Genomic DNA, 25,297 nt, shown 5'->3' on the forward strand with positions numbered 1-25,297 from the left:
GAGATTATCTGTAAATATCTGTAAACAAATCTGTCCTGTTTCTGAACTGCTTTTGTGCTAATGCTGCCTGCAGTGGTGGGGGGGGGGGGTTTAACATTGCTTGTTTTAACCTTGGGACTTCGCTAACAGGCAGGGGGCGTCTCTTACCGATCCTGGCGACAGAGATCCATCGTCATTGGCTGTTGGCTGGTTTCCCCTGGGGCACTGAAAGCGAATCAGGATGCAGGTTTACCGGCATCATGCCGTCCACAGCACTACATGCCCCAATATGACACATAAGTGTTAAGATGGGCTGGTTCACTGCAAGTGAGGGGAATGTACATATGACCTCTTTCAACCCCCCCCCCTTCGAAACTGAGAAGTCATTGCTGGTGATGTTTTTCTTTTTTCTCCAATAAAGCAGATTTTAAGAATGACAAACGAGTGCTGAGGTTCTGAATGTTCACTTGAGTTGTGAGCCTAAAACAGAGGGCCCCTACTATTTATTTCCCAAAAGTGAAAATCCATCTGCAGCAGGTCCCCCCCCCCCCCCCACAAAAAAAAAAAACCTGAGTGTGATGGTCCCTAGTAGCAAGATTTGCTAAGTGGGTGGGACCAATCAATCAGGCAGGACTCCAAGCCCTTCAAGTTTTTTTTTTAACAACCAAATGTTGCTTAAAAAAATGCAGTTCATGAAATGAATTTAACATTGAGGGGAAAAAAGAAACTGACTTATACAACCATTGAATGTGACCATACCATGAAAAAAGTACTCGGCTGTAGTAATAAGTAATTCAAATGGAACGACCCATATTTAACATCTTGTTGGGTAATCAGTTGAGTCCATATGCTTTTTTGGGCCGAGGAGGACTGTGCTGTGGTGACTCCCTGAGCTTATGTGCACTCAGATACCCGGGAGGTACCACTTACTGTCTGTATAGCACAGAGGTTGATCACCATGATAAACAGAGATGCACATGTGTAGGTAAGAGCAGGGTTTGGGGTCAGTGAACAGGGTCCGTGAGTGCCCAGAACCCTACCCCAATGAGATACACACCACCCCCAACAAATATAGACCAGAGGTGGGAAGTTCCAGTCCAGGTTTTCTTTCAACCAACTAGTTGAATATAAAGAGTCACCGAGTACTTAGCTGGTTGGCTGAAACAGAACCTTGGCCTGGACCTGAACTTTCCAGCTCTGATAAAGACCAAACATAATCTCAAATGTTTCCACATGAAACTGTAAGTGCATAAAAGTCTGTGGGTTTTAAGCGGCAGGAAGAAGTTAGTCGAGTGTTGGTTTAAAACCAAAAGCAGCACAGAATGCAGAACAATATGCAGATTCTCTCCTTCCTGGAACCCTAGTCTCGGCAATTCCGGCGAGGTACAGCAGGGCGTGGTGGGAGACTCCTTATCTGACGGGAGTGTCTGGGAAGCTTCACTGAAGAGCTTGTAGGAAATAAAATCAACACGAGTAAGTAAACACCCTCCCACAGTCTGGCCCATATTAAATAATATTTTATTTTAAACAATGAAATCTGTCTTTTATTATTATTATTATTATTACTACTCGCCTCTGTTTTAATTCTACACTTCTGCACCTACGGCTGAGTTCCTTATTTTCCTATTTACCGCTGCCCTAGTGCTTGCAAAAGGCACCGAAACGTATTGTGTACTCGTGAGTGTATTATTTCAAGAGTTGTAGTCGAGTAATTGTGTGAATATATTAGAATGAAATGATATTGTTTAATTTTGCACCAACTAACTTACTTTTATCGGGTCCTCGGTTGGCTTTCCTTCCCCGGCTCTGTGTTTATGGGGTTTGCACGCCCCACCCCAGTAGATAAATATTTGAAAACTGAAAGTCGAACGCCTACAAAATATATTTTTAAAAATGCGTCGTTTAGATTCAGTTTTAATTTCAAGAAGTACTAAGTAAAATGAGTTTTATATATGCATACATATTAGAGCTATTATAGGCTATACCGAGGCTCAAAAGTTTCATGACATTTCACACTCGCGGAAGTTGCTGCTTATTTGCTTAATGCAGACGCGTTTACGTCACGACCTGACACAAGCATGTCGTCAGGAATCCACCCCCCAAAAAATCCCGGGCAGTATGCAACTCCGGATAGTTTGTTTTGCTGTATTATTGGTTAGATCACGCTGTATACTGTAGTTATAAAAACTGTTGAATAGGAAGGGGAATCGGTAGGAGTGAGAAATCAGGTTTAAATTTAAGTGCAGTCCATTTCATCCTGTTACGTTGATCTTCGTTTTGACGCTTAAAATAATCTCGTAACGCGAAGCAAACTCGGAACAAGTTTTTACGGTTTCTGCTGAGACTAAGCCACTGTATAACCCAGCAGTCGGTGGGGCGCTTCGTTCAGTAACATGGTCTTGGAGGTGCTTCAGAAGATCGATCAGGAGCTCGGCACGGAAGACATCGCCGCACTCAAATTCCTATGCAGGGACCACATTCCCTTAAGGAAACTAGAGGGTGTGAAGGAGGGACTCGACCTATTCCTGATACTACAAGACGTAGCGATGCTGGAAGACAACGGTCTCTTTCTAAAGAAGCTGCTGGATACAATCGGACGCAATGATCTGGGGCAAAAACTGGAAAAGAGCTGCAGCCGAGTAGCGCCTCAGCCTGGGAATCAAACGCAAGTTGCCAATATCTCTCCTTATCGGTGAGAATGAACTCCCCTGTTTCATACACGGTTTTTAAGCGTTTGTGTGAACTATTTCTTTAAATTACATTTTAATGTTAATGTTTAATGTTCCTAATTAACATCAGGAAGATGCTTTATGTACTGTCTGAAAATGTGACCGAGGACTGTCTGAAAAGCATGAAGTACCTGGTGAGAATGCCTCGTGGCCAAAAGCAGCGGTGCAAGGTGAGTAAAGTTCAGGCCCGCTGAGGCTGGGTTTGGCTTCTGGGTCTGGGCTGTTTTAGTGGTGCGACGTATACGAACATTTTAATGGAAACGCTTTACTTGCTGGGGCACGAATACTTAGTAATAACTCTGTTACTACTGAAGTACAAATCATGAACAAATACAGTTGCTACTTGAGATAAAAGATGTCACGATTCATTAATGGTGAACAAACATGACATCAGTATTCCACTTGTGTTATTCATTACTTGTTCCTTCTGTAGTTCACAAATATTACAATTCATTAATGATGAATTAACATGAGATCAGTGTGGTGTGTAACTAAGACTTAGTTTGTGGTTAATAAATACGTAAGTAATAGTATAATGCTATAATTTTTATGCCCTGTCAAGTAAAGTGTTATGGTTTTAATTAAAATGTCTGATTATGCTTGTTTCTGTGGGACTCCTGCTTACTTGGTGTCCTGTTCTGCCTGCCGCAGACCTTTCTGGAGCTGCTGGTGGAAATGGAGAAAATGAGCCTCTTGGCTGAGAATAATCTAACAGAGCTAGAGAGAGTTTGCTCACTATGCAGCAAGCAGTTGTCTCAAAAACTGGAAGATTATATTGCAGGTGAGAGGGAGACCTGTTTTTGTAGCTATATTCTACCTAATAATTACGCCACTTCATCCGCTTGGCACGGGGGTAATTTCATATTAATTCAACTAACTCCCAAAAATGGTTTTGCGTCTCCATTTAATTTTTTTTTTTGGTGAAATTTGTCACGTGAATTACACATACCTACTAGAGCTCAGGATTATTTGTTATCTAAACAGCAAATTCCCTTTCTGATGTAGCACCCTTTCAAAACCTGGGAAGCTAAAAAATTATAATTTGCAGCATGTTCTTATGAGCTGTAACTTTATAATTATAGATAAATGGCATAGTTATAGCTTATTGGAAAGATCCAAAAACACAGGCCTATTTTTTTCATGGTATGGATGAAAAGCATGGAATGTGGTGGTGGTGTGATCAAGATGATTACTGGTGCTACTCTACATGTGCTCTACTGGCTCAGTTCACGTTCCTACATGTGCTCTGCCGGCTAACAATGTGACTTCAAACTCTCCTTTGGCTTTATTCTTAAGGTCTCCCTTATTCATTTGAAGGTTAAAGAATAAAGTGATTGAAAATGTAACACAATAAAATTCATGCATGGTATATATGCACCACCCAGTGACAGAACGTGAAAGCTGGCTGAGCACATTCTAAAGGAGTACTGAGTGACTAATTGAGCAGAAACTTGGTTAGGGGTGTGGATCTCCCATCTCTCTTTCAGTAGAAATAAAAGGGTGTGATGTGGCCCTGTAAATTTGACCAGTGGTATGTCTGGACTTATGTGGGACATGGCCATCAACCTCAGACTGTTAATATGACTTAAAACCCGTTTATACTCTCTAGTTTTTAAGATGGGATTTAAAAACATGAACAGAGGGTGCAGATCTGATGGCTTGGGGGAGACTGTTCCACAATTTGGGGGCTGTGACCCAGAACGCATGGTCATCTTCTAGTTTCTGTTTGGAGCGAGGGATCATTAGAGAACCGATTTCTAACGACCTGAGGGACCTGGAGGTTGTGCAGCGATATATGAGATGTGTGGCACATGTGGGGGCTAAGCTATTGAAGGCTTTATAGACAAACATGCAGGAGGATCAATCAGTCCTAATGTGGACTGAGAGCCAGTGATGAGAGGCCAGGGTAATGGTCATGGGATCGCTCTTTTCTGGAGCCAATGAGAAGCCTCACGGCAATGTCCTGAACAACTGTTTGATTCTGGTATATTGGGAGATGCAATAATCAAGCCTTGAGGAGATGAATGCATGGATGACTAATTCAAGGTGACTTGAAGAGAGGAAAGGATTAATTTCTGAAGTGGTTCTGAGCTGGCAGAAACTGGATTTGACAACTGCATTAACCTGTTTGTCAAACTTGAGATCAAACACTTTGCACACTTTAAGCTACACATCAGGTACACTTTTTTTATGAAATAAATGGATTAAAAGGGACTGTGATTAGTGTGTAGTTTTTTTATTATTTTGTAAGTTCAGGGCCTCGTAACTCCAACCCCCCTTTGAATAACAACATGTTTGATATTTTTCATATGAAGGCAGATAAACAGAACTTTACCATGTGAAATTTTTTTATCCCTCCCCCCACATTTCTTTCTTGAGGCTCAAAAATAGATTTTAAAAATAAATAAATGAAAGAGCTCAGGGCGAATGTCTTCCGCCCCTGGAGCCTTACCACCAAAGAGTTTTCTGACTACTTCAGTGGCCTCAGCCCTAGAGAGAGGCACGTCCCCCTCCAAGTCCTCCAGCTCTACTTCCCCCCAAGGAAGGTGCATCAGTGAGATTCAGGAGATCCCTGACATTATCCCCAGTTGAGATGAACAGCTCTGGATCCCCGCTGTAACAGCATGGGTGAGGCCCTGCTCCCCCCACAAGTCGCCTGATGGTTTGCTAGAACGTTTTCGAGACCATCCAGAAGTCCCTCTCCATAGGCTCATCAAACTCCTCCCACACCCGAGTTTTTGCCTCTGCAATCACCAAAGCCGCTTTCCGCTTGGCCGGCTTTGTCAGCTGCTTCATGAGTCCCACAAGCTAAACAAGCTCGGAAGGACTCCTCCTTCAGCCAGACACCACCGGGTTTAGGGATTGCCGCCACGACAGGCACCAACAACTTTACGGCCGCAGTAAAGAACACTCGGAGCCCTTCCGCCAACTCAAAGTCAAAGGGAAGTGATCGTCTTGTCCACCGGGGTAAATTCCAATGCACCGGCACCAAACCGGGGGGCTATAAGTAAGCCCACCCCTGCCTGGCGCCTCTCCCCATGGGCAACTGCAGAGTGGAATAGAGTCCAGCCCCTCTCCAAGAGTTTGGTTCTAGATCCCAAGCTGTGAATCAAGGTGAGCCCAACTATATATAGTCGGTATCTCTCTACCTCCCGCCCCTTTCCCACCAGAGAGCCGGTTTTGGTAACCAACGATGGGTCTGTCAAGGCCCCAGCTCTCGAATGCCACCGGATCTACACTGCACCCAACCCCCATGGCTCCTCCTGCGGGTGGTGAGCCCACAGGGGAACGAACCTATGTTACCTCTTTGATCTATGCCCGGTTGAGCCCCATGGGTGGAGGCCCGGCCACCAGGCGCTCGTATGTGAGCTCCCGCCATTGACTTGGCTCCAGGCCGAGGCCCAGTCTCCCCCATCCGGACAGGGTAACATCCTTCTTCATTTTCTTCTTCATAGGGTCTATATGAACTGCACTTAGGCCAGCTGCTCACCTAGGACCGATTGTCCTTGGGAGACCCTACCAGGGGCAGAAGCCCCCGACATCACAGGTCCTAGGATCATAGGGGCACACAAACCCCTCCACCACAATGAAGTGGCCATTCATGGAGGGGGAGATGAACTCTGACCCCGAAAAAGAAACTTAGACAAATGCAAAAATTTTTGTCCATATCATGAGAAAGGACTCTGCCTGAGCTTTATACAGAGCTATCGCCATTACCTGAAAATGTAATACTAAAACAGTTACAGCTTATATAAAACACCCTGCAATACCTTTTTTGGGCTAATGGTGGTTTAGAAAAGACACTATATCTAAGGGAAATTAAAAAAATATATATATTCTGAGTTCTGGATGGTATGTGTGATTCACTTGCCAAATTTCATCCGAATCAAAAATGGTGACACGAAGGCCATTTGTTGAACTGAATAATCCACTGAAGTAGAGGTAATTTAAATATAAATTAAAATGTATTCATGTAAATTAACATACAAATATGCTGGCATTTTCTTCATTCTCTTCACAAAGTAGTGTTTGGCGTTGAAGTTGTTTTCTTTATGACCGTTTACCCCTCAGAGGTGATGCTGATCTGTTCTTCTCTGCCGATACCAGTGTTTTCACCTGCTTCACACATGTTTGCTGACCTTTTGCTCTGGTATTCTGAAACTCCTGACTATTTCCCAGACATCTAATTTCTTTTTTTCAGGTGAAAATAGACAGGAAGTGTCTCTGGGTGTAGGGCCACTGAACTCCACTAATGAGGTGAGCTGATTTACAAATAAATTGCATAATATTCATATCAACGATGCTGCAGGACTCCCGCTGCAGACATTCTTCAGTTTGAGATGACTGTGTGTCTTAATACCATAGAATGAAGTTTATGACATGAGTCATCGGCCACGTGGATACTGTCTCATCATAAACAACCACAACTTTGAGGAGGCCAGGAAGAACAGCGTTCCTCTGAAAGATCGTCGAGGGACAGAGCATGATGAAAGTGGGGTCTATCTTGTTCTTTTACATATGCGTATATCTGGTTTTCAAAGAGGCGAAGGAATCCTTGACAGATGGGCCAATATTAAGAAGAACATTGAGAAGGAGCATGTGTTTTGTAACATTCTAACATAATTTAACAGCTAACATATACATCAATAACAAACATACAGTGATATGGTTAGACTGTTTTTATCATATAATATTTGTTATTAATGTATGTTAAAGCTGTTACGTTGTATTAGGAGGTTAAGGTATACTTACATGCTGCATATGAATGTTCTATGAATGCATTATGAAGGTGCAGTTAATGTAAAGCGTTACCAAATAGATAATACTATATCATGGACGTTTTTGTGTTTGTATTGACGCAGAATAATTCACAGAGGGTCTCTTGTGTGCTCTGTTGTGTTAAACGTGTCATGTTTGTTCGCTTCTCTCTGCGATCTCAGGCAGCCTGAGTGAGATCTTCAACAAACTGCACTTTAAAGTCGAAGTACGAAGAGACCAGGCCCAGGCTGCAATTGTGGAGCAAGTGAAGGAGTTTGGGCAGCTGGACCACAGAGAGATGGACGCCTTCGTTTGCTGCCTGCTGTCCCACGGCGAGCTGGGCGCGGTGTACGGCACGGACGGCCAACTGGTCACCATCCGCAGTATTACACGGCCCTTCACTGGCATCCAGTGTCCATCACTGGCCAGGAAACCCAAGCTATTCTTCATTCAGGCGTGCCAGGGCAAGAAGAAGCAGCGGGCCGTCAGTATCCAGTCCGATGGGATGGAGGACCACTGCGAAGCGGACGACGGCTGCATCATCCCAGACGCCATTCCTGACACCATCCCCGATGAGTCAGACCTCCTCCTGAGCATGGCCACGGTGGAAGAATTCATATCCTTCCGCAGTATTTCCCAAGGCTCTATCTTCATTCAGGAGCTTTGCCGTCAGCTTAGGACAGGCTGTGACAGGTTAGAGCACAGAGCGAAGTCGGCCAATCAGAGCTAACCAGCAGCTCCTCTGGTTGGGGTTGAAAAGACGACTGGGGATGACAGTACAGGCCTGTGTTACGACATTTTGATGTTGAACCAATGGGAAGTTTTTGTCTCTGTGTTATGGCAGGAATGAAGACATCCTGACCATCCTGACCCGGGTGAATCGTGCTGTGAGCTGTGGAGAATATCAACAGGCTAAGCAGATGCCGGAGCCCAGGTACACGCTGACGAAGAAGCTGATCCTTCCATTCAACTGAGACACTGCTTGCCTTGTGTGTCTTCAGCAGCACCGGTTCCCTCATCATCCTCCCTGGAGACCCTAGTATAAAGCTCTAAGGCAAGGAAATGTGTGGGTCGTATAGATCAGAATTAGGATTAGGCGGCTTCAGCCGTAAAACAATGATCACTTGAGTGAAACAACGCTTGGGAATGCTAAGTAAGGTGGATATATGGTGTCAGGAGAAAGGCTTTGAAATCCGTGGTGGGTGGGGCTTGCTGTACCCCGTATATCGCTTCCTGATGTAACCCAAAAGGAGCCAGTTCAATTACCGGTGGAAAGAGGGTTAATTCAGGTGTTAATTGGCAGCACACGATATTCCCTTTGCATTATGGGGATTTGAAGCTTCATGTCTCTGATTACCATTTCCCGAAACAATAGTGTCTGTATCATGCATGGGCAAGCCTGCTTCTTCAAAGTAAACAACCTTATAAACAATGTGCTTATTCTGGTTAGACATGATTAGACAAGCTTCAGCTTGACTTGGCTTCTGGGTGAAACCATTTACTTTTCAAATCTGCTGTTGTATAAATGTATATGTATGTGCCATTTTTATGTAACGCTTGGTCAGTAGATTAATTTCATTTATAGCTTTATAAATAATATTCATACTTTAACATTCATAAAAGAGTAGCTCTGAGGTTTTCCCTGATTTAAGGTAATGTGTAATGGAATTGGTGAAGATTTTACAAGGACTTCAAATGCCTAAGAACCACACTCAAGAAGAAGCCTTTAATGAGCAAATATTTATTTCATAAAAATGAAACTTTACATAAGTGTGCTCGTTATTACTAACAAAAGACAACAATAAAATCCCTGAACCTGAACCATGCTAACTTTATAAAAAGCACTTTATAAACCAGCTAAGTATTTTGTACTGTGAAAAAAAGCAATAAAGGTGGCAGAAATGTAGTATGTACTTGGTGTTCTTTGTTGAGAATGCTGGGGGTCATTGGTAAGGAGTCCCCTGGACACCGCTGTCTTATTCAGGCACCCTGAACACCAGCTTCTTCGTCAGGGTGTATTTTGGCTCTGGCATCTGTTTGGCCAGGCAAACTACCCCATTGTGCTTCATGGTCGCCTTCATCCTGCTCACCCCCTCGTTGACTCTGGTGAGGATGGAATGGATATCCTCACCGCTGGAAAGAACGGAATATAGAACAGGAATGTTTACTGGGATCAGGCTAGAATTAATTCCATCCACCTTGCATATCTGCTGACCCAGTACTGGATCTTTGTAAACATGGAGTTTTTACCAAGAAGGACAGAACATGAGGCAGGGGTTATCCCGAGAGGAATCCCAGGACATCAAATCGCACCCACAGTCAAGGGTGTAGGAGAGAGTTTATATTGGGGAATAATATAAATGCAAAATTCTATTTGGTAACATTTAACTTGAGGGGGCACAAGTAACTTAGTGATTCAGTTACTATTCAAGTCATGAACAAATATATACAGTGGGATCTGCTTATAGTGATCACGGTTATAGTGATCAACTGCTTATATGGGTCAAAAAGCTTCGGACAGAATCATTCCTGTACAAATACTGTTATAATATAATAATATAATATAATTTGCTTATAATTAGTCTGCTTTCAGTGTTTATTTTGGGTCTTTTTATACATGACAACATATGGAAAAAAATAAAACTGCAGTAATAATTATTTTTTACTTTACTTTGATAGCCCTACTTTGCCTTTCTGTAGCCCATCTGGCTAGTTACCTGAGGCTAATGCTGCGCACACAGAAAACACGACAGATAAAAGAAAGTCATTTTCTCCCAATGACAAATATATTATCATCAAAGATTACGATGAACTGCCAAAAATGAGTCAATGAGATGCAGCAATGAAACCACAATAAGCTGTATTTTAAATAAAATACTGTATTATAGTGTATTTGAGTTATATGGTTCAGTGATTTAATTTGTACAGTACTGTGATTTGAAAAGCGTTTGAAAGAGCTGTACTGTATTTTGAAAGAGTCAGTAAACGGCTACGATGTCCGTTCTATTACCTTATATTCATGTAATAAATATACAAATTTCAATTAGATGGAAATCTGCCTGAGACATAAAGAAAAACAACATAATTCAGTTATAATGATCACATGCTTATGGTTAAGAATTTCACCCAAACAGACATGATCACTATAAGCGGATTCCACTTTAACTGCATGAAATACATAAACCGTTAACTAACACTTAGTTTCTGGCTAATTAATACATTAAGTAAGAGTGTACTACTACATGTATTACATTATTTGGGCCCTCTCAAGCTGTGTTACTGTGAATTTTTTTTTTTTTGGGGGGGGGGGGCAAATGAAGCCAAATGAAATATTGGGGTGTACACCACCCCCCCCAGTTTCAATGCCCCTGGATACAGTTAAGTACTAAAGGTTATATAGAGGCACATATAAAAACTACCTTTTTATAGGACCGGGAGGAAGCCTGAATAAACGCAGCTAAACATGTAATCTCACACAGCTGGGGGGTGGGAATCAAACCCCTAACCCACAGGCCACAGTGCCACCCACTATGCTACCCCTCAGTAAGACAATGCAGGGTTGAAATACTCTCTACTTCACAACATAATCACTGTTTAATGTCTGGATTCCTGTGACTATCTGAGTCTTGTTTTATAAAGAAATAAAACATAGAAGTAATAAGTTTGCATAACTCAGGCTTAATATAAATCATAAAACATTCTTTCAAATTTTGCTGTAATCTGTGTGCAACATTGATGCATTTTTTATATTATGGGTTTTCATGCGAAATGTCATTCTATTGGCAACCCAACCTAAGCAGTAAGTGCAGAGTTTTGAGTGGTGATGAGTGTGAGGACTGGGCGAGTAAGCGGGGCTGACCTGGGGCTCCCCTGCTCCAGCATCCTGCACAGAGTCTGGATGTACCAGCTTCCATCCCTGACGTCTCTCAGAGAGACGCAATCCTGTACGGTAGCCATGCCGACGAGGAAGTCAGCGTCACATGGGATGGTGCCGCCTGGACCTCCGTCGGACTCGGTCTCAAGGTCCATGAGGTCCTCGTCACATCCTGCTGACACAGCTTCCTGCATGTGCGACCCCTGGCAGGCTTGGATGAAGAACACCTTTGGCTTGCCATTTAGAGCGTGGCCGCTCGCCGCCCTGAACGGCTGCAAGATCTCACTGAGGCCGAGCACCTTGCCGTCCCGGCCGTAAACGCCCTGCTGGGTCCCGTGACTCAGAACACAGCACACGAAGCACTGGCCACCAGCCTGCTGTCCAAAACCCCTTAGATGGTCCCGCATCTCCTCCGCTGATTGGTCCTTAACTATTTTCACCTTAAAACCCAACCATCCAAACACTTCACGCAACCGATCTGTAGAATGACAAAAAGGAACAGACACATTGGTGGTTACTCTCTTTGCCACATGAGGAAACTTCATATAAAAACATCTAAAATTCGGAGAAGTTACCCCTATACTTCTCACGTGGCTGTTGCCGTGACAGACTCTGATAGTATATACACAGCAAGCCAAAACAAAACAACGAAACAAAAGCAGCCTTCGTTCATTTTTCAGCTGGTTTGAAAACACGAACCGGCATCCTTCTGCGATCCATCTCTTCTCTTCAGATTTGTGAACGTCTCATTGTTGAAGATTACGCATAGTCCTCTGGGAATGTCTGTCATTGGGTATTCACTGATCTGTGGGCAGTGACAGAAAGCAGACCAGTAAATGAAATTTATACTAAACACTCATAATCTGGTGAAGTTTGAACAAAGTAATGCACCATTTGAGAATATCTCATTCGGTTATACCTCAGCGAATTCCTGATTGTCTTGCTTGGGGACGTTTAGGCAAATAAGATGCTTCAGGTTGGGGAACGTTTCCTGGACATCATCTGTCTGAAGAAGTGTCAGGAAGCGACGGCATGTATCCTCGCCCTTATTCATAATTTTATCCAGAATGTCTGTCACGGTGTCCACATCAGATTGCTTTTTGGTTTTAATAATGGTATACTCCCGCTGGGTGATGAGCGCATCCGCTTGCAGATTTTGCAAGATGTAATCGGGGTCGGACATTAACACGTCAATTAGACCCATCTTATTTCCCCTGATATTTTGCATGGCGCCGTTCCGATGCACATCAAGATCCTGCGCAGAGGGAAATGTTAACATCACGCAGTTAATGCAAGTTCATCAAAGTATCTGCATGTCAGTGTGAGTCGTAGAAACCTCTAGCTGTTGACTGCAGTCGACTAACACCCTCCGCCCCCCCAATAAAAACGATGATTTGAGTCGCTTAGTGATGACCGACCTTTACGACACATTCCTCACACTATTTGTTAGTTATAAACGGAATTACATTACAATTACCTTAAACTGGCTGATATTGATGTTGCTGCACCGAAATCGTAGCAGACAAAACAGTGAAGCCTTTGTAACTGAAGGTGGATCGTCTCGCTTTCACTTTTACTCTTCTCGACCTCACAAAAAAGACCTACACGATCATAAAGCATTTATCTAAAATACCGATACCCTAAAAGTCGTAACAGGCGTATCCGCTTTAATCTGAAGTATGATTATGCAATTAAATAATGCACTGTATTATTTGCAAAATGAATAATGAACGCATGCCCGGTGCGTGAGACCCGCAGTAGCCATATTTGTTACGGATGGGTGAAATATATTATCAGTTATGGTCGAGCATCGCATTAATCCGCACAACTGTTTGATCTGTTACATGTTTATAGGCGATTATCTACGCATTCTCTCCTTTAATACAGAACTTTAACTCAATAGGTCTACTCTAAAACCTGTTCATGGTATTTTTATTTATCATTATTTATTTATGTATCATTTGTTCTTTGAGAGAACACATTTACGTTTGCGTTTAAATCAAACAACCAAGCAAAAGTTACTTTTTAATATGTATTTTTAATTAGAGACACTTACAAAATTTGTTCAAGCTACCCGCGCTTTGCCGAAGCACGGTCAAACCATCCGCGCTTTAAATGTATGGTGCACGTATAGACATAACATTACGGGATCAGCTCAAAGCGATCGCGCATAAGAAAAGGGTGAATATTCATATGTACAGGGTGTACTTAAATACAATTAATTTCTTACTTTCTCATATTGTATAAGTCTATAAACAAGTCATGTACCATTTTTTTAAAAAGGCACTTTGAAATTCATGTCACTATACGCGTTTGTTTGTGTGAGGCATGTTTGACAGGCCATTTCTCAGAATTTTCGAAAAATGTATAAACGAGTCTTATACTTTCTGAAAGGTAAGGTCCAAAACTATTTTCATATAATATCTGGTCAACATTTACTGTACCATTTTTAAGAACAGGCACTTTGAATTTGTTATTTTGTGTTACATGAGCCAAGTTTGACAGACCATTTCTTAAAATTTTCCCTTATTGTATAAAAAAGTCTTATAGCTTCTGAACGGAGAGGTCCCAACCTAATTTTAAACAAAATTTGGTCAAATTTTATTGTACCATTTTCAAGAAAACACACTTTGACATCCATGGTTTTATGCGCATTTGACAGGCCTTAATTTTCCAATAATGCATCATCAAATAGGTGAACCAGTGGAATTCTGGAGATCTTCAAAATCACCCTTCCACCGCCTGACTATATCCCCAGTTGAGATCAACAGCTCTGGATCCCCGCTGTAAAAGCATGGGTGAGACCCTGCTCCCCCCCAAGTCTGGCGGTTTGCTAGAACCTTTTCGAGGGCGACCGAAACTCCTTCTCCGTTGGCCTCACCAAACTCCTCCCACACTCAAGTTTTTGCTTCAGCTGCAGTTAACTGCCAGTGCCGCTTTCCGCTTGGCCTGCGGGTACCTGTCAGCTGCTTCCGGAGCCCCGCAAGCTATCCAAGCTCGGAAGGACTCCTTCTTCAGCCTGACAGCTCCCTTTACTGCCGGTGTCCACCACCAGGTTAAGGGATTGGCACCAACAACCTCACGGCTGCAACTCTGCACCGCAGCCTCAGCAGTGGAGTCCCTGAACAATTATAATTTAGTAAACATCAAGGATTGAGTTGAATATCTCCGGGACAGGGGCCTCCAGCAGACATTCCCAGCAAACCCTCGCTATGCGTTTGGTTCCACCGGGTCTATCTGGCATCTACTCAGTCAGAGCCCATCCCCCTGACTCGAAGTCAAAGGGAGGCGGCCCTCTCATTCAGCGTGGTGAACTCCAGCTCACTAGCACCGAACTGGGGGGCTATATGTAGACCCGCCTCTGCCCGGCGCCTTTCACCATGGGCAACTTCAGAGTGGAATAGAGTCCAGCCCCTTTCCAAGAGTTTGGTTCCAGAGACCAAGACCGAGTCAGTATCTCTCTACCTCCCGTACCAGCTCAGGCTCCGTTCCCACCAGAGAACCCCCAGCAGGACAGACCCATGTTCTCTCTTCGGGCAATGCCGCTCGCCTTCAAGCTCCCATCCCAGGCTGGGCTACAGGGCAAGACCCTGCTCTCCCCAGTCCAGCCAGGGTAACATGGTCCCTTATTAACACATTTCAAAGTGCATTTTTCAAATGTTACAGTAAAACTTGACCAAACCTTGACTGGGACCTTGTCTTTCAGATTTTCTTGAAAATAGTATAGTAAATGTTGACCAAATTTTGTCTGAAAATAGCCTAGGACCTTAGCTTTCAGAAAGACTTGTTTATACATTATGTCAAAGTAAGAAATTAATTGTATTTAAGTACATCCTGTACTTCGTACAAATGAGTATAATTCAGTAAAGAATCCAGATTATTTTCCTAAACGCTAGCTGATACCGTAATGCCACGTCAATGCGTGCACCACACATTTAAAACGCGGATACCGTATGCTGGCTTTGTTTCTATATTCCAATAACTACACGATCATCGTCTCCTTATGGCTTCGCCACACGCACAGCAGCAGGCGCGGGTCTCAACCGGACTTTTGTGTTTAGCTTTCAGTAAAACTGTACCACGGAAACATGGTGGACCCTTGTGTGACTAAAATGAAATTAGTTATTTACTTAAACAGTACTTAAACAATAAACAATAGCCAATTATACACTGTAGAAGTGACCCGTATAATGACTCACCTGCCGAGGACGCTTGAAGCAGTTCTCTTCATCCAGCGTATTACCTACATCTCGCTTCCTTTTCCGTGTTATTAAAGAACGAACAATTAATGCGTCAGTCATTAAAACTACGATAATTTACAGACGAATGTATTTGGGACGCGGTCAGTTTGACACTGTACGCAGTACCACCGACTTCCCTTCGAAATGCCTTGAATAGACCGTCCCAGCGTGCAGTGCCACTTGCATTGTTTTGTTCCGTTGTCCAGGAAACATGCTTTATTATGCATGCCCGAAGAGGCTCGTATTAAGTAGGATAATATTGTTATTAACTTTATATTTTAACGATGATGCTGCGCTGGGCTGTTTGAAACAATGATGCCAAAATATGGACTTGACAGTACGACAATGCTAATTGAGTGTAACGGTTTTCTAATTTGACAAGTAGGTAGTTTTACAAGTATGTGTTTTATGTAGCCCACAGAGATACATGTAGGCTACATTTTCCTGCAGTCATAAGTACTGTATCTTTTAAAATGATAATTTCTACCTGGTCGATCTGGGCACCGATCACATGATGGAAATGAAAACAACTGGTAAGTGTAGCGTTTCTGGCTTCTGACACAATCCGTCATCTCATGTAATTATTATTCAAAAGCATTGTTATTGAGAATATGCGCACAATATATGCACGATACTTTTGTAATTTAAACGACAATGGCTTCTTTAATAAATGGCTTCTAAAATATTAGTTATCAGGCAGGCCTATCATAACTCTCACGAAATCTGAAAATTTTTGTATTTTTCTCAGGGCTTAAATTTTCAATTTAGTACATAAACGAAATAGCAGGTATCCGCGTAGTTTTCTTACGTAACCTCTGGTCTGCAGGGAACCTCGGCGATGTTCAGCCGGCTGTGTACCGCGCAGCATTTAAGATACGCTCGCTGCAGAAACTTTGTCAAAGTAAGTGGACGACCGCCTCGCCAGTAGCTCAGGTGGAGCTTAAGGGTCAGGCACAGGTTGCTGAGAACCTACCTTCATTTGGCCATGTTAGGTTTCTGTGCTCGCGTGCTGCTTTGCGTTGACTGCGCGTGCTGTGGGTGTTGCAGCGCACGCGGTCAGGATGCGATCCCTTCGTCCGGCTATGCAGTCTCTGGGGCGGGCTGTGGCTCCAGGGGATATTGTAACCAAGGGGGACGTGGAAAGCTGTCTTCAGAGGCTCTTCGACTGCGTGGATCAGGAGCTGCCAGGCCAAGCAAGACCAGGAGCCGCGGAGCACACCGTTAGACTGTTGTTCAAGCTGTTTGATAGGTAGAGTCCAGTTCATATCATTGTGATTCTTTCAGGGTTGCATTGCATGTTTGCAAGATTAACCTCGCTGCCCAGTCCCAAAGGTCACATGCTGTTACTTCCATTAGCTACACTGCTTTCCCCCCAGACAGCACTGTAAATTGGCATGTGCATGTTTTGTCTTCCTTATACTTTTGATTAATAAATAAAAACTCAAGTGGACATTTAAAACTGTGATTTCCTAGCAGGGAGCAGACCGGGACAGTCTTCCTGCACGCTGTGGAGGCGGTGATGATAGCCCTCTCAGGGGACATACTGTCAGCCAAGCATGCAGGTTCACCCCGCCTGTCAGTCCCACACCTCATCCCCAGGAAGGAAGTTGCTTGCCGGTGGCAAGCACTTCAATGTCAAATAAACACTCGCCCATCCTTTGGTGTGTCCCAGCCCTGTTCGAGCTGGCGGTGCGATGCAGCGAGGTGCCTGGGCAGCGCAGAGGAGTGATGACCCAGAGTGGCCTGGGGGTGGTGCTGTACGACCTTAGCCAGGTGAGCCAGGACCGCCCGTGCTAATTTGATAAATCCTAGAAAGTGTCATAAAATGGTCCCACCCCTACTGTGTGTGTGTGTGTGTGTGTGTGTGTGTGTGTGTCTGTGTGTGTGTGGAGGTTCATATTCTCACTCTGTCCCATAGGTTTCCTCTGGGTGTTTCAGGTTCTCCTTCAGGTTAGGATTGAATAGAATTGGACAGGATAGGATATGATAAGACAGGACATGCATAGGATAAGTTAGGTTAGGATAGGATGGGATGGGATATTATAGAATAGGACAGGATAGGAAAGGACAGGATAGGAAAGGATAGACTTTGGCCCCACCCCCCACCTATGACCCTGTACTGCATAAGAGGTTGGAGGATGGATGAAATGCTATGAACAGGGGAGAGATGAAGAGAACAGCCGGGAGTGAGCAGGGTCCGGTTCTATCTGGCATGCATTGCCCCGCCTTGTACTCCCACTAGCGCCTCATTCTACCATCGCAGGTCCCAGGAGCCGTGCAGGAGAGCCGTGTGTTTGGCCACGTGGAGAGTGCGGTGACATCCTGCTTCCACAGGGTAGGCCCAAAGAACCCTTAACTGGGGGCCTAATGGCGATAAGAAAAGCTACATGTCCTCAAGTGGGCATGGCATCACAACCCCAGCATTGAGGAGTGGGTCTCTCTCTGGGCTCTGAGAGTCTACCTGTTCTTTCCCTGTTTGTTGGGGTGTCCACCTGGGGTTTTGGTGCCCGCAGTTGAGACATGCTGTTTAGGTGGGTAGGTGTGGGCACTGTGCCCCGTCTCGAGCCCCGTATGTCCTGGTATATACTGCAGAGTGTCCAACCAAGTGACGAATTGTTTACGTTAGGGAATTCTGCTCATGGAGCTGCGCAGGGGTACGCAAGGCCTTGCAGCATTCCTCAGTGGAAGCATTAGTGAACCGTTCGCTATATTTTCTGACAACACTAGATGTCGCTCTCTATTTAAAGAATGCATGTCCCAAAGCAAACCAAGAGTGCCATTGTGGGGGTCACAGAATACAGAAAATTGTTTATGAAGCTTCATTTGGACATGACTAGGGAGTGGAGGGGAGTTCTAAGATGGGGTTTGCGTTCTGTCGGGATTCAGGTGTTCAGTGCCGGGGCATCGGAGACACAGTTCAGCCTCTGGCTGCGGTCAGAGCCCCGCCTCCTACTGTGGCTGTCGGCGCTGGACAGGATCTCCTTTGGCGAGGCCATTACCCACCCGGTGCGCTGCCATGTGTGCAAAGCATCACCCGTTGTGGGCCTCAGGTCCGTGCACGCATGTTTGGCTTGTGCTTGTGCGTAGTGGGGCACCTGTGGGCCATTGGGGGGTGTGGGGGAGGTTCCTCCTGATGCTTCTTTCCCCCCAGGTACCGCTGTCTCCAGTGCCTGAACCTCCATCTCTGCCAGACATGCTTTGTGTCTCAGAGAGGCACCAGCAAGCACAGACCCTTCCATGCGGTGCAGGTGCACAGCACTCAGGTGATACCCCCCCCCCCCCAATGCACACACACACACACATTTGTATTCATGTCTTTGTGAGGACCATCGATTCATTTCTATTGGAAAAACCCTAATCCCAAGAATGACAACCTTAGTCCCTACCCAGCCCTAACCTTAACCATAAGTAACCAAACAAAATACATGACGTTTGGCATTTCTTTATTTATTGATTGCTGTCGGAAATTTTTATAAAATTCAGTTTCCCGTTGTGGTCCCCACAATTTCAAAATAACAGGCTTTTATCACATTATGGGGACATTTGGTCCCCACAATATAATGTATACATAACCCACACACACACACAAGTACGTGCAAGAGTCAGCACTGATGTGCATATTAACTGAATCTGTGTGCCCAGTATTTTTAGCCACGCCCCTCAATACAAAGATCCCAGTACAAAGCTTCCTGTCACCGGGTCACAGTGAGCCACCATGTCCCCCCTTAATAACAGAGTGCACTCTGACTGCCTGCCCATTTCATTTTACAAACAAATCGCTTCCTTTGTAATTGTTTTTTTTATGTGCTTTGAAATTGATGCTTTGCATAAAGTCCATTTGAAATGAGTCAACAGAGTGTGTGTGTCATCTATGCGGGGCTATTAACATGCTCATGTGCTGTGCGTGCTCAGCCGACCCTGAAGGAGGCGCTGTTCTCACTGGTGCACCGCGTACAACACAAGCTAAAGAGGAGGCGTCCGGCCAGGATGGAGGTGGAAAGCAGCACCCTTACTGGGGCCCAGTTAAGGTGGGACCGTTCCACATGTGTTAGCAAAGGACTGATCTGCAATGCATTCTGGGTGCAACAGCTCTCTATTGCACTGGAGAATAACACCAGTGAACATATAAAAGTATCCAGCTGAATAAATGATTTCATATAGAGATTTACAGTGATTGAAAAAGTCACCTAACTGCATGTCAGTGTGACGTGGTTGAGACAACATCATGTTTGTCCTTAACAGAAAGCAATGTTGGAATATACTTGTCAGAAAAGCTGATATAATACAAACTTTTTGTCTGTTTTTGAGGGAGCTGAGTTTTACCTACTGAGGACACACATCTGTGCTTTTTACCCACACAGAGCTCATGCATCGACTCTACAGGCGGGAGGTGCTGGTGAAGAGCAAAGGTCAGAATCCGAATCAAGAGATTCGCATCCCACCATGGAGTCGAAGGCCATGCAGACAGACCCAGTCCCAGTTCTGCCGTCCCAGGTTGCTGATCAAAACCTGTTGGGTTGTTTGTGCAATCGGTGTCACGTCACATCCGTGACTGGCTGACCGTCACTGTTTCATCATATAGGGAAAGGCATCACTTGTCAGGCAAGACCTGAACCACATGCGGGGACTCCTTCAGGACCCACAGAGGGAGCAGCGACGAGCTCGCTCGTTCGTCTGCAGCCTCAGCAGCTGGCAGGTTGAGCCGGGCTCAGCGTTACATATGCAGCTTATCAGGCAGCTAGAGAAGCAGCTTAAGGTCGGGAGAGCCTGCGTCCAGGCGGAGAACAGCTGGCTGAAGGAGAAGTGCAGCCAACTTGAGGCCACCACGGAGATCCTAGCCCAGCACAACCAGAACCTGCAAGAGGAACTGCACCAAGTTCGGCAAGTGCTGGACGTAAGAGATGCAACTATTTTTTTCTTTTATCAAACTAGTTGAGTTGTGTTTTAATTACGAGAGCAGATCATTTAGCATCTCTTTGAAAACTGTCATTAGCCCAGTAGTGACTGGCCATGCTTGTGACTGCTGTTGCCCTCAACCGCATTTCAGACTCTGACCAGAGATGAGAAGAAATGTGTCAGAGAAAACAAGCACTGGAAGCCAGAGGAGAAAACAGACCAGACTAGCCCACGGGAGGAGGGTGGTAGATCCACCCCTGAAGGCTCTCAGCAGCCCCCTGAAATGACTCTTGCTCACGGGCCCGGGAAAGGGCCAGGATGCACCACCTACATGGAGAGGCTGCAGCTGGAAGCTCAGCAAGGCCACGAGCTCCAGCAGGAAACAGGAGACAGGGGAGGAAGCACAAACCGGTCCCTCGGTTCTGTGGAACTGGAGGAGCAGTTGTTTGACGTGGTACAGCACCTAAAGCAAACACTTTCTCAGGACCCAGAAACAGGTTGGTGCCTGTCTGCGTGTCTCCAAGTTCAGCCGGGAGTTTCGGACACATGTCCAGACGTGTACGTATAAGAATAACCAGAGGATCATAGGACCTTTAATATAGCAGCAGACAGGTCACAAGTTGATGTTTATGAAACTGATATTCAAAAGAATCAGTGAAGAAACAAGTCAAAGCACAGAAAGGTGATATAGTGGTCTGGATCCAGTGGCAGAGGAGAGTTAGAAGCAGGGTAGAAGATCTGAGAAGCTTGGCTTGACTGCAAGTATATACTGCCATAACAAAACCAGCATTCATTACACAAGGTTTTGTAAAGGAGATTACATTCAAAGTGAGTCAAAGGTAAGGACCCAAACACTGATAGGCTATTGTATACCAGGTGTAACAGCTGATTGGACGTGACATCTCACGCAGTCAGCCAATGAATAGCCAACAAGTGCTTTGTGAATGAGAGGAGTGGCCTCTCTGGTTCCAACCAAGGAGAAAAATCTTCTGTGTCACTTAAAACAACAGATATTCATTTATAAATTAAGTTTTGAGCAAAGAAACTGAATTTGAGTATGTACTCATATTTGTAAGTGCTTCTCAGGTTTCTCAGATTCTCCTTTTCGCCTCTCCAGCACCAGCCTCTGACTCCGGAGGGGACCTGCTGCAGGCAGCTGAGATGGTCGGGAACTCCATCTCCAGGCTCGTGAACACGATCAGCCCGACGGCTCCCGTCCACTGGCCAATCACTGGAACATCAGCCCTTCATTTCAGACCAGATCTCTGAGATTCACTGCTCCATACACAACACAGGAGACCAGCAAAGGATATGCACTCTTTTATTAATAAAAAAAGGTAGAAAATGGAGAGAACGAATGGTCACTTGAAGCTGGAGCTCCACTTGACAGCCACAGCGCTGGGGTATGATCTGACCCAGCAAACCTCTATCCCAATCCAGTCCCGAGTGACAGATTCTGGGACTTTCTGGAGGTCTGTCTGTGACCCAGAGGGGAATGAAACCCAACAGAACAACTTCTAAGCTAACAACACGGACCACGATCTGGAAAACGTTTGTCAGTTCTGTGCAGAACAGATATATAGGACAATAGGAGGTTTTACACCATACTAAGTATAAATCAGACTGTATCTCTGTAACACTGGTCTGTTGAAAACAGAATTAGTTTATTGTTTTGTGGGGAGGTTTGCAAGGGGAACAAAAATAAAGAACACCCGCAGAGACGGAAAACGCACTCAGTGCTTGAGAGAGTGGTACCAGCTGTCAGCCGGAGTGGCAGGAGAGCTGGGCGTGGCCAGCCGGCGCCGACCGAGTCCGTGGGTCCGTGACAGGACGCAGTCCACGTAGATGTCCCAGAAGAGCCTGGCCAGGTCCCAGAAGAGCGCCCCGTGCTTCAGGTTTTCCGAGGACTTCAGGAAGAGCATGAGGTCCCAGAAGGCAGGGACGCTGTCGGCGATCCGCGGCGAGCGCAGCTCCAGAAGCAGTAAGGAGGAGGAATCCCAGCACTGCGGGTCCACCTGGCTGAGCGTCAGAGGGTCCACCTGGGCTGGACCCAAACCCTGGGCGTGCAGCAGGACCACACACGCACAGCACAGGAGTAGCACCCTGGCCAAGCGCACAATCAATCCATTACTGTTCATCTGCAGGAGAGAAACTCATTGACCTTTCATTTACACTTAACTGCTTAGCCGATGGTTTTATAAAAAGCAACAAGTTCTATCCATTTCATGCAGCATTTCAGATTAAGCGTTCCGCTCCTTAACCACCCTGCTACCTTCTGATCTTTAAGGTGGTTTCGGCAGGGGGCTCTACCCCTCCCTGTGTTTATTACGTTACTTTTTAATCAAATGAATCGCGAAGGGCCGGTAAATTGTTAGCATGAATAAAACAATGAACAAACGTAAAACGCTTTGTGTTTAACCTTAAAAATCAAATAGCAAAGCTGTCGGATAAAATGACAAATCTGCTCTCAGTATCTACACCATTAAGTTATCTTAGCTGTACATCTATTGAAATAGTTCTGAACAAATAAAAAAATATATTATGAATTATATAACTATACTTCTGTTCATATATTATGTACAACGCTTCACTATAAAGTAACAGTAAGTTTGACTTCGTTAAACTGTGCTTAATATTTGGGGGGGTGAGGGGGGACAAACAGAGTAGCGGAAATTATGAAAAGTTTACAAATATAGTTGCCAAGGAGGGGTTTTGTAAGGATGATGCGAGAGAGACGAGCGGCTCTTACCTTGAGAGGGGCTTGGTGCCGATGCCGTGCGCTGACGTGCCCGCGGCGATGTGTGCGGATCTGGGCGACCGCAGCCACTGAGATTCCCACGGCGACGTCAGTGGCGGAGGGCGCACCTCCAGCCGCCGATCAGGTGGCCCCACGGCGATTTTTAAGAGGGAGCTCTTCTCGCATCACCACTCCGTGATAACGTATTTATTTATTTATTGATTGATTATTAACAACTACGCAGAATATGGCTGTATTTGTTTGTTATAGTCTACCTGTTGTTTGTCTTAATTATTTGATGGCATATAAATGAAATTCACTCTCCAGTAGCATCAGTACATTATTTACATTTCATTTACAGTGCATCGGTAAATAAAAATTGTATTTTTAAAATAGTAAAAATACCACCTAATCTAATTTATGATATATAACATTTAACAATTATGAATGAATTTTACTATTTATGTATAAAAATACTATAATACTACTTGAAACGTTACAGTGTCAATTATGGACATTGATGGTTTGACGAGATAATATCACAAAGGGATGTATGCTGATAGTCTATAAACCAGGGGTGTCAAACTGCAGTCCTGGGGGGCCGGAGCCCTGTGTAGCTTAGTTCTTTCCCTGTTCAACCACAAATGATTCAGCTCAAGAGCTGTGTGGTAATTCGCACAAGGAGTTGAATCAGGTGTTAAATGAGGGTGAACCAAAAACTGTGCAGGGTTCCGGCCCCCCAGGACTGCAGTTTGACACCCCTGCTATAAACGCATAGAATATATGTACTGTACATGAGTCCCTCCCCGCCACAAACACCCCAAAACGAGATCCGAAAACTTTGGAGGGGGGTGGGGCACCAGAAGAGCCAGTGGGGACAAACAGGCATCCCACAGCCCGCTAGGACTTCCTGGGGAGGAGCTACGCGGAGCCGGCTTCATATACGCCGCACGCCGAGCCGCTTTCATATACACCGCACGCGGAGCCGGCTTCATATACGCCGCACGCGGAGCCGCTTTCATATGCACCGCACGCGGAGCCGGCTTCATATACGCCGCACGCGGAGCCGCTTTCATATACGCCGCACGCGGAGCCGGCTTCGTATACGCCGCACTCGGCACCGGCTTTTAGCGGAATGCCACCAGAGACAGTCATCACAGTTAGAGTTAAATGCAGCCTTTGTGGTGGTGGCTGGGGGGGGGGGGCTGGTGGTTAAGTCAAGTCTGTTACAGTCATACAAAAATAATTAGGCAGCTATTGCATGACCCCCCCCTACACGCTATGAATGGTGAAGTGCTCTTCATCCCTGATTAAGGTTATTCATCTGCTTTGTCGACTGCTGAGGTAGGGGAGACCGGGTATGGTTGTAACACATTTTGCTTTACCACCTATAACTCACTGAATTTTTGAGCTAGAGTTTTGAAACTTTTATATACAGTAGCCACATTTGCTTGCTACAAACTGCACCAAGTCAAACCTCTGCAAGAATATCACAGACATTGTGAGTTCATGACAAATACATGGTGCTCCTTTGTTACAACCTGCCCCACTACCGGGGTAGGATGTAACACATGCTGTGGTAAGCTACACTGGGAAGATCACTGGACCCCTGGTCTCTCAGCTTCTGCAGTGATTTGCAGTATCTGCTCACTGTGCTCAGTGTTACATGGCAGATCCCATGTGCCTTCGCAGCTGACCTGACTGACTTGCCCTTCCTCGTGACCTCATCAGATGCTTTTTTTAAAACACTGGCAGGCACACCTCTTTCAGTCTTTCTTTTCCACTGTCTAGACATTCTGTAAAATTATTAAAATCAAGAAAGTGTCCTTAGTTGTACTTAAGGGGATGGTTGTCACACTTTTTAAAGATGTGTTACAACCCACCCCACCCCTCTTAGCTATTGTTTAACTAGCTGTAATAGGATAGTGGTTTGAAATTAGCAGGGGAAAAATACATCACAGTTTACCTGAGAAACTACAATTTAATCTTATTTAAGTCATATGATTTTATCTGCAATAGTATAAATGCTAAACAAAATATAGTCTTGGTTAAAAAAATTACTTTCTTACCTCAAAATCTGTTT

At 44.8% G+C, this 25,297-nt stretch overlaps 4 protein-coding genes across 8 annotated transcripts; 2 read left to right on the forward strand and 2 right to left on the reverse strand.

Moving 5' to 3' along the window:
* The first annotated feature begins 1,362 nt into the window (after nt 1-1,362).
* LOC111852220 (caspase-8-like) lies at nt 1,363-9,372 on the forward strand. Of its 2 annotated transcripts, none has more exons than XM_072700285.1 (8): nt 1,363-1,452; nt 2,348-2,671; nt 2,779-2,878; nt 3,360-3,489; nt 6,910-6,965; nt 7,074-7,200; nt 7,649-8,159; nt 8,311-9,372. In XM_072700285.1, the coding sequence occupies exons 2-8, from the start codon at nt 2,373-2,375 to the stop codon at nt 8,438-8,440; spliced, it is 1,353 nt and encodes a 450-aa protein (XP_072556386.1). In that variant the 5' UTR covers nt 1,363-1,452; nt 2,348-2,372; the 3' UTR covers nt 8,441-9,372. The 2 variants fall into 2 exon arrangements, with proteins under 2 accessions (XP_072556386.1, XP_072556385.1); XM_072700284.1 differs by having other exon boundaries at nt 1,371-1,452; nt 2,345-2,671.
* Nucleotides 9,192-16,626, reverse strand: LOC111852221 (caspase-8). 4 transcript variants are annotated; one of them, XM_072700286.1, is made up of 5 exons: nt 16,555-16,626; nt 12,260-12,595; nt 12,040-12,145; nt 11,326-11,818; nt 9,192-9,599 (listed from the first exon to the last, which is right to left on the reverse strand). In XM_072700286.1, the coding sequence occupies exons 1-5, from the start codon at nt 16,558-16,560 to the stop codon at nt 9,443-9,445; spliced, it is 1,098 nt and encodes a 365-aa protein (XP_072556387.1). In that variant the 5' UTR covers nt 16,561-16,626; the 3' UTR covers nt 9,192-9,442. The 4 variants fall into 4 exon arrangements, with proteins under 4 accessions (XP_072556387.1, XP_023683625.2, XP_023683627.2 ...); XM_023827857.2 differs by lacking the exon at nt 16,555-16,626 and adding an exon at nt 15,540-15,778; XM_023827859.2 differs by lacking the exon at nt 16,555-16,626 and adding an exon at nt 13,397-13,477.
* dytn (dystrotelin) lies at nt 15,854-21,861 on the forward strand. The gene is made up of 13 exons (XM_023827851.2): nt 15,854-16,114; nt 16,408-16,482; nt 16,629-16,830; nt 17,055-17,143; nt 17,254-17,354; nt 17,845-17,916; nt 18,468-18,631; nt 18,733-18,844; nt 19,494-19,609; nt 19,943-20,075; nt 20,164-20,475; nt 20,629-20,974; nt 21,595-21,861. Exons 1-13 carry the CDS (start codon nt 16,093-16,095, stop codon nt 21,744-21,746), a joined length of 1,896 nt encoding a protein of 631 aa, XP_023683619.2. The 5' UTR covers nt 15,854-16,092; the 3' UTR covers nt 21,747-21,861.
* LOC111852222 (protein FAM237A) lies at nt 21,854-23,331 on the reverse strand. Its single transcript, XM_023827860.2, has 2 exons — nt 23,227-23,331; nt 21,854-22,615 (listed from the first exon to the last, which is right to left on the reverse strand). The coding sequence occupies exon 2, from the start codon at nt 22,613-22,615 to the stop codon at nt 22,211-22,213; it is 405 nt and encodes a 134-aa protein (XP_023683628.1). The 5' UTR covers nt 23,227-23,331; the 3' UTR covers nt 21,854-22,210.
* Nucleotides 23,332-25,297: the final 1,966 nt, after the last annotated feature.

The sequence above is a fragment of the Paramormyrops kingsleyae genome, chromosome 16 (genome assembly GCF_048594095.1).
Source record: "Paramormyrops kingsleyae isolate MSU_618 chromosome 16, PKINGS_0.4, whole genome shotgun sequence".
Classification (NCBI taxonomy): domain Eukaryota; kingdom Metazoa; phylum Chordata; class Actinopteri; order Osteoglossiformes; family Mormyridae; genus Paramormyrops; species Paramormyrops kingsleyae.

Excerpts from the sequence above, each read along its gene's own strand:
- LOC111852221 (XM_023827857.2), bottom strand. The coding sequence starts at position 15,641 with ATGACTGACGCATTAATTGTTCGTTCTTTAATAACACGGAAAAGGAAG. Across the intron at positions 12,596-15,539 it reads GCTTCAAGCGTCCTCGGCAG|GATCTTGATGTGCATCGGAA; the intron begins GTGAGTCATTAT and ends CCCTCTGCGCAG. Across the intron at positions 11,819-12,039 it reads TGGATCGCAGAAGGATGCCG|ATCGGTTGCGTGAAGTGTTT; the intron begins GTTCGTGTTTTC and ends GTCATTCTACAG.
- dytn (XM_023827851.2), top strand. The coding sequence starts at position 16,093 with ATGATGGAAATGAAAACAACTG. Across the intron at positions 17,355-17,844 it reads TGCTGTACGACCTTAGCCAG|GTCCCAGGAGCCGTGCAGGA; the intron begins GTGAGCCAGGAC and ends CTACCATCGCAG. Across the intron at positions 18,845-19,493 it reads TGCAGGTGCACAGCACTCAG|CCGACCCTGAAGGAGGCGCT; the intron begins GTGATACCCCCC and ends GTGCGTGCTCAG.
- LOC111852220 (XM_072700285.1), top strand. The coding sequence starts at position 2,373 with ATGGTCTTGGAGGTGCTTCAGAAGATCGATCAGGAGCTCGGCACGGAA. Across the intron at positions 2,672-2,778 it reads GCCAATATCTCTCCTTATCG|GAAGATGCTTTATGTACTGT; the intron begins GTGAGAATGAAC and ends AATTAACATCAG. Across the intron at positions 2,879-3,359 it reads GCCAAAAGCAGCGGTGCAAG|ACCTTTCTGGAGCTGCTGGT; the intron begins GTGAGTAAAGTT and ends TGCCTGCCGCAG.
- LOC111852222 (XM_023827860.2), bottom strand. The coding sequence starts at position 22,615 with ATGAACAGTAATGGATTGATTGTGCGCTTGGCCAGGGTGCTACTCCTG.